General features: G+C 43.4%; 1 protein-coding gene across 2 annotated transcripts in view; it reads left to right on the top strand.

Moving 5' to 3' along the window:
• The first annotated feature begins 4,126 nt into the window (after positions 1-4,126).
• Positions 4,127-7,197, top strand: part of LOC110508267 (macrophage mannose receptor 1) — a 203,389-nt gene continuing 200,318 nt past the window's right edge. For both annotated transcript variants that reach the window (XM_090226048.1, XM_090226047.1), the window contains exon 1: positions 4,127-4,354. In XM_090226048.1, the coding sequence (XP_090082174.1) occupies positions 4,288-4,354 (67 nt within the window). In that variant the 5' untranslated portion in view covers positions 4,127-4,287. The remainder of the gene's footprint in view (positions 4,355-7,197) is intronic.

Genomic DNA, 7,197 nt, shown 5'->3' with positions numbered 1-7,197 from the left:
TGGGTTGAAGGCTTTGGGTAACTTAATTGGGTTGTTTCTTTAAAAGGAGCAAGTGTGGGTTGTTGACGCTGGGTTATTAAGATATGACCCAGTGGGTCAGATCAGAAGACTGGAGGTGTATCATGGTAGGGGCGTGGCTTTCAGATAGTTATTTTTGGTCTCCTGTGAGAGTAAATGTAATTCTGTTTATCCCTGTTGTATTTTTAAGGTTCAACACTGACACTTTTGTAGCTTTAATTAAGCTTAAACAAATGTATGAGTTCCTCAAAAGCTTATGACTATACCAATGTTGGGATAGTTATGACTTTGTTACAAAATGTTGTTTTTGAGCAATGTAAAATGATTCATATTGTATTAGAATATGTAATATGCACAAATATTCAGGGTTTTTTAAATTTGCAATGTTAAAGTTAACATGATGGAACAGGAATGACATTTACTCTCACAGGTGGCCAAAAACAACTATCTGAAAGCCACGCCCCTAATATGCTGGCTTCCTGAAAATAACCTATGGATTAGATTAAAAAAGACCCAGCTGCTGGGTCAACCCAGCATGAAAATGAATGTAAACCCAAATGTTGGATAAATTAATCCATGTTTGTGTAATCCAAACCAATATGTTGGATTATTCACAAAACCCAACCCTTGAAGGGTTCTTTGGCTGTCCCCATAAGGGAACCTTTTGAACAACAATTTAACCCTTTAGGGTTCCATGTAGCTCCATTTCTACAGAGGGTTCTACATGGAACCCAAAATAGTTTTACCTGGAACAAAAATAGGTTCCACCTAGAAACAAAAAGGGTCCTGTTATAGGTAGGTCCTGTAGGTCCTGTTATAGGTAGGTCCTGTAGGTCCTGTTATAGGTAGGTCATGTAGGTCCTGTTATAGGTAGGTCCTGTAGGTCCTGTTATAGGTAGGTCATGTTATAGGTAGGTCCTGTTATAGGTAGGTCATGTTATAGGTAGGTCCTGTAGATCCTGTTATAGGTAGGTCATGTTATAGGTAGGTCCTGTAGGTCCTGTCGATCCTGTTATAGGTAGGTCCTGTAGATCCTGTTATAGGTAGGTCATGTTATAGTAGACCTAGCTGTCGGTCTATAGGTTCCGGTAGGATAGTAGACCTTGCTGGTCTATAGGTTCCAGTAGGATAGTAGACCTAGCTGTAGGTCTATAAGTTCCAGTAGGATAGTATACCTAGCTGTAGGTCTATAGGTACCAGTAGGATAGTAGACCTAGCTGGCCTATTGGTTCCAGTAGAATAGTAGACCTAGCTGGTCTATAAGTTCCAGTAGGATAGTAGACCCAGCTGGTCTATAGGTTTCAGTAGGATAGTAGACCTAGCTGTAGGTCTATAAGTTCCAGGAGGATAGTAGACCTAGCTGTAGATCTATTGTTTCCAGTAGGATAGTAGACCTAGCTGGTCTATAGGTTCCAGTAGGATAGTAGACATAGCTGGTCTATAGGTTCCAGTAGTCCAGTGGGATAGTAGACCTAGCTGTAGGTCTATAGGTACCAGTAGGATAGTAGACATAGCTGGCCTATTGGTTCCAGTAGGATAGTAGACCTAGCTGGTCTATAAGTTCCAGTAGGATAGTAGACCTAGCTGTAGGTCTATAGGTTCCAGTAGGATAGTAGACCTAGCTGGCCTATTGGTTCCAGTAGGATAGTAGACCTAGCTGTAGGTCTATAGGTTCCAGCAGGATAGTAGACCTAGCTGGTCTATAGGTTCCAGTAGGATAGTAGACCTAGCTGGTCTATAAGTTCCAGTAGGATAGTAGACCTAGCTGTAGGTCTATAGGTTCCAGCAGGATAGTAGACTTAGCTGGTCTATAGGTTCCAGTAGGATAGTAGACCTAGCTGGTCTACAGGTTCCAGTAGGATAGTAGACCTATCTGGTCTAAAGTTTCCAGTAGGATAGTAGACCTAGCTGTAGGTCTATAGGTTCCAGTAGGATCGTAGACATAGCTGGTCTATAGGTTCCAGTAGGATAGTAAACCTAGCTGGTCTATAGGTTCCAGTAGGATAGTAGACCTAGCTGTAGGTCTATAGGTTCCAGTAGGATAGTAGACCTAGCTGGTCTGTAGGTTCCAGTAGGATAGTATACCTAGCTGTAGGTCTATAGGTTCCAGTAGGATAGTAGACCTAGCTGGTCTATAGGTTCCAGTAGGATAGTAGACATAGCTGGTCTAAAGTTTCCAGTAGGATAGTAGACCTAGCTGTAGGTCTATAGGTTCCAGTAGGATAGTAGACCTAGCTGGTCTATAGGTTCCAGTAGGATAGTAGACCTAGCTGTAGGTCTATAGGTTCCAGTAGGATAGTAGACCTAGCTGGCCTATTGGTTCCAGTAGGATAGTAGACCTAGCTGGTCTATAGGTTCCAATAGGATAGTAGACATAGCTGGTCTAAAGTTTCCAGTAGGATAGTAGACCTAGCTGTAGGTCTATAGGTTCTAGTAGGATAGTAGACCTAGCTGGTCTATAGGTTCCAGTAGGATAGTAGACCTAGCTGTAGGTCTATAGCTTCCAGTAGGATAGTAGACCTAGCTGGCCTATTGGTTCCAGTAGGATAGTAGACATAGCTGGTCTTTGTCTTCCTTGGCACTCAGCCAGTTGCTTCCTGTGTTCTGGTGAATCACGTCCCCTCTGTCCTTCCCGTCTTCAAGGGTGCATGGTGGTGAAGGCCATAGCTCCCTGGGGCCCCATGGTACCACTTCTTCTTTCTCACACACACTTCCTTCGCATGACATGTTTTCACAGCAGACTAGTTTCACTCCCTGGGGTCAGGGTCAAGTGTGTGTTCCTGAAAGAGTGGTAACTATTAAACAGACAGCTAGCCGTTAGCCAGGTATAGTCTGACAGCTAGCCGTTAGCCAGGTATAGTCTGACAGCTAGCCGTTAGCCAGGTAGTCTGACAGCTAGCCGTTAGCCGGGTGTAGTCTGACATCCAGCCGTTAGCCAGGTATAGTCTGACAGCTAGCCGTTAGCCAGGTATAGTCTGACAGCTAGCCGTTAGCCAGGTAGTCTGACAGCTAGCCGTTAGCCGGGTATAGTCTGACATCCAGCCGTTAGCCAGGTATAATCTGACAGCTAGCCATTAGCCAGGTAGTCTGACAGCTAGCCGTTAGCCAGGTATAGTCTGACAGCTAGCCGTTAGCCAGGTAGTCTGACAGCTAGCCGTTAGCCGGGTATAGTCTGACATCCAGCCGTTAGCCAGGTATAATCTGACAGCTAGCCATTAGCCAGGTAGTCTGACAGCTAGCCGTTAGCCAGGTATAGTCTGACAGCTAGCCGTTAGCCAGGTAGTCTGACAGCTAGCCGTTAGCCGGGTATAGTCTGACATCCAGCCGTTAGCCAGATATAATCTGACAGCTAGCCATTAGCCAGGTAGTCTGACAGCTAGCCGTTAGCCAGGTAGACAGCGTCTCCAATGGCACCCTATTATTCACTATATAGGATGCCATTTGGGATGCTGCCTTTGTGCTTGTTATTGTAGCTAGTGAGATGACACGTCGGCCTACTTTACATTGTTGTAATAATCATCTAACCCGGATGAACAGACATTGGTTAGTGAATTACATCCTAAATGGCACCCTATTCCCTTTGTAGTGCCCTACTTTCAACCAGGGTCCTTTGTAGTGCCCTACTTTCAACCAGGGTCCTTTGTAGTGCCCTACTTTCAACCAGGGTCCTTTGTAGTGCCCTACTTTCAACCAGGGTCCTTTGTAGTGCCCTACTTTCAACCAGGGCCCTTTGTAGTGCCCTACTTTCAACCAGGGTCCTTTGTATTGCCCTACTTTCAACCAGGGTCCTTTGTAGTGCCCTACTTTCAACCAGGGCCCTTTGTAGTGCCCTACTTTCAACCAGGGTCCTTTGTATTGCCCTACTTTCAACCAGGGCCCTTTGTAGTGCCCTACTTTCAACCAGGGCCCTTTGTAGTGCCCTACTTTTAACCAAGGCCCACAGGGTTCTATATCGGAATAGGATGCCATTTGGGGCTCAGACATTGACTATTGTCTCATGACTTGTGGTCCGGGTAAAATACGCAGAACATATATGTTTTTAAACACCACAGTGTTTTCTGCGAATCGTAAACCCTGACATAGTGATGTGTCAGTGCACCTCCCATTCACTAGAAAAGTGTTGAAATGTCGCGACAACATCCGTTGATAGAGAAAAAAAAGCTGTCATGTGACAGAGACTGTCATGTTATTAAATAGCAGACCCAGTCGTACAGAACACTCCACTCTGCTGTAGGACGTCTGTATGTCAGTCACAACCCAACTGGGACCATGACAACCATCATGATAACAGTACTGATGCTCTTCATTCAAACCACCCTGGGGGCTCCTGAAACAGGTATGTTGTTCATCTCATTGGTTATTAGTTTACACCTGAAACAGGTATGTTGTTCATCTCATTGGTTATTAGTTTACACCTGAAACAGGTATGTTGTTCATCTCATTGGTTATTAGTTTACACCTGAAACAGGTATGTTGTTCATCTCATTGGTTATTAGTTTACACCTGAAACAGGTATGTTGTTCATCTCATTGGTTATTGGTTTACACCTGAAACAGGTATGTTGTTCATCTCATTGGTTATTAGTTTACACCTGAAACAGGTATGTTGTTCATCTCATTGGTTATTGGTTTACACCTGAAACAGGTATGTTGTTCATCTCATTGGTTATTAGTTTACACCTGAAACAGGTATGTTGTTCATCTCATTGGTTATTAGTTTACACCTGAAACAGGTATGTTGTTCATCTCATTGGTTATTAGTTTACACCTGAAACAGGTATGTTGTTCATCTCATTGGTTATTAGTTTACACCTGAAACAGGTATGTTGTTCATCTCATTGGTTATTAGTTTACACCTGAAACAGGTATGTTGTTCATCTCATTGGTTATTAGTTTACACCTGAAACAGGAATGTTGTTCATCAATCAAACCTCCCTAGAAAGGCAGGATCCTAGGAAGAAACCTAAAGAGGAACCAGGCTCTGAGGGTAGCCAGTCCTCTTCTGGCTGTGCTAGATTGAGATTATAACAGAACATGGCCAAGATGTTCAAACGTTCATAAATGACCAGCAGGGTCAAATAATAATAATAATAATAATAATAATAATAATCACAGTGGTTGTAGAAGGTGCAACAGGTCAGAACCTCAGGAATAAATGTCAGTTGGCTTTTCATAGCAGAGCATTCAGAGTTAGAGACAGCAGGTGTGGTAGAGAGAGAGTCAAAAACAGCAGGTCCGGGACAAGGTAGCACATCCAGTGAACAGGTCAAGGTTCCATAGCCACAGGCAGAACAGTTGAAATTGGAGCAGTAGCACGACCAGGTGGACTGGGGACAGCAAGGAGTCAGTGACTCAACCCACTCAAATGATGCAACCCTCCTAGGGACAGCATGGAAGAGCACTAGTAAGCCAGTGACTCAGCCCCCATAATAGGGTCAGAGGCAAATAATCCCAGCGGAGAGAGGGGAACCAGCCAGGCAGAGACAAGGGCGGTTCGTCGCTCCAGTGCCTTTCCGTTCACCTTCGCATCCCTGGACCAGACTACACTCAATCATAGGACCTGCTGAAGAGATGAGTCTTCAGTAAAGCCCTGCCTGCAGATGTCTGCTTAGAAATACTAGGGACAATAAGGAAGCCTGCGTCTTGTGTCCGTAGTGTACATGTAGGTATGTACGGCAGGACCAAATCGGAGAGATGGGTAGGGGCAAGCCCATGTAATGCTTTGTAAGCTAACAGTAAATCCTTGAAATTAGCCCTTGCCTTAACAGGAAGCCAGTGCAGAGAGTCTAGCACTGGAGTAATATAGTCAGAAAGTAGAGCATTGCAGTAGTCTAATCTAATTTTCTGCATCATTTCTGGACAAAACGTTTCTGATTTTTGCAATGTTACAAAGATGGAAAAAAATCTGTCCTTGAATTATTCTTGATATGTTCGTCAAAAGAGAGATCAGGGTCCAGAGTAACGCCGAGGTCCTTCAGTTTTATTTGAGACGACTGTACAACCATCAAGATTGCCAGATCTAACAGAAGATCTCTTTGTTTCTTGGGACCTAGAACAAGCTTCTCTGTTTTGTTCGAGTGTAAAAGTAGAACATTTGCCGCCATCCACTTCCTTATGTCTGAAACACAGGCTTCCAGGGAGGTACATTCTGGGGCTTCACCATGTTCCACTAAATGTACAGCTGTGTATCGTCCGCATAGCAGTGAAAATTAACATTATGTTTCCAAATTACATCACCAAGAGGTAAAATATATAGTGAAAACAATATTGGTCCTAAAACCTTGAGGAACACCGAAACTTACAATTGATTTGTCAGATGACAAACCATTCACAGAGACAAACTGATATCTTTCCGACAGATAAGATCTAAACCAGGCCAGAACTTCTCCGTGTAGACCAATTTGGGTTTCCAATCTCTCCAAAAGAATGTGGTGATCGATGGTATCAAAAGCAGCACTAAGGTCTAGGAGCACGAGGACAGATGCAGAGCCTCGGTCCGATGCCATTAAAATGTAATTTACCACCTTCACAAGTGCAGTCTCAGTGCTATGATGGGGTCTAAAACCAGACTGAAGCATTTCGTATACATTGTTTGTCTTCGGGAAGGCAGTGAGTTGCTGAACAAACAGCTTTTTCAAAAATGTTTGAGAGGAATGGAATATTCGATGTAGGCAGATTCATTTTTTGGGTTTTTCAAAAGTGAGTTTTGTACACATTATTACGTTCAACGTAGGAGAGCCAAGTACAGGAATCAGCTCTTTCAGTAGTTCAATCATTTTTTTTTCTGATTCAACAATGAGAAGGGAATAGAGATAGACATTTTGACAATACTTTCTAAATATAATAACAAAATAAAATTATAAACGACTTGCCAATAACACTGCACCTTTCTTATGACTGTAAAATAAATATGATCGTACTCAGTGACAGCACAACACATGACAACAGATCATTTTCTGCCCAGCGTCCACTGAGTGGTGCAGAGACACACATCATTCAAATGCCTGCCGACAACTTCAGCTTTAAGGTGGTTTCCGTCCCTCTGTGACCAAGAAGAAGAGGTCTTGTTTCAATTCTGCAAAATGATTTAGTATTTTTTCATGTTGAGAGCTGAATCCCTCTGAGAAGATCACAGCGAGATGAGAGGTGCTTTTTGCTGCAATAGCAAAGGCAGAGGAAA

The sequence above is a fragment of the Oncorhynchus mykiss genome, chromosome 28 (assembly GCF_057628025.1).
Source record: "Oncorhynchus mykiss isolate SJ-2025 chromosome 28, ASM5762802v1, whole genome shotgun sequence".
Lineage (NCBI taxonomy): Eukaryota > Metazoa > Chordata > Actinopteri > Salmoniformes > Salmonidae > Oncorhynchus > Oncorhynchus mykiss.
Note: the sequence above shows the minus strand (reverse complement) of the source record. Positions and strands in the feature narration are given on the sequence as shown.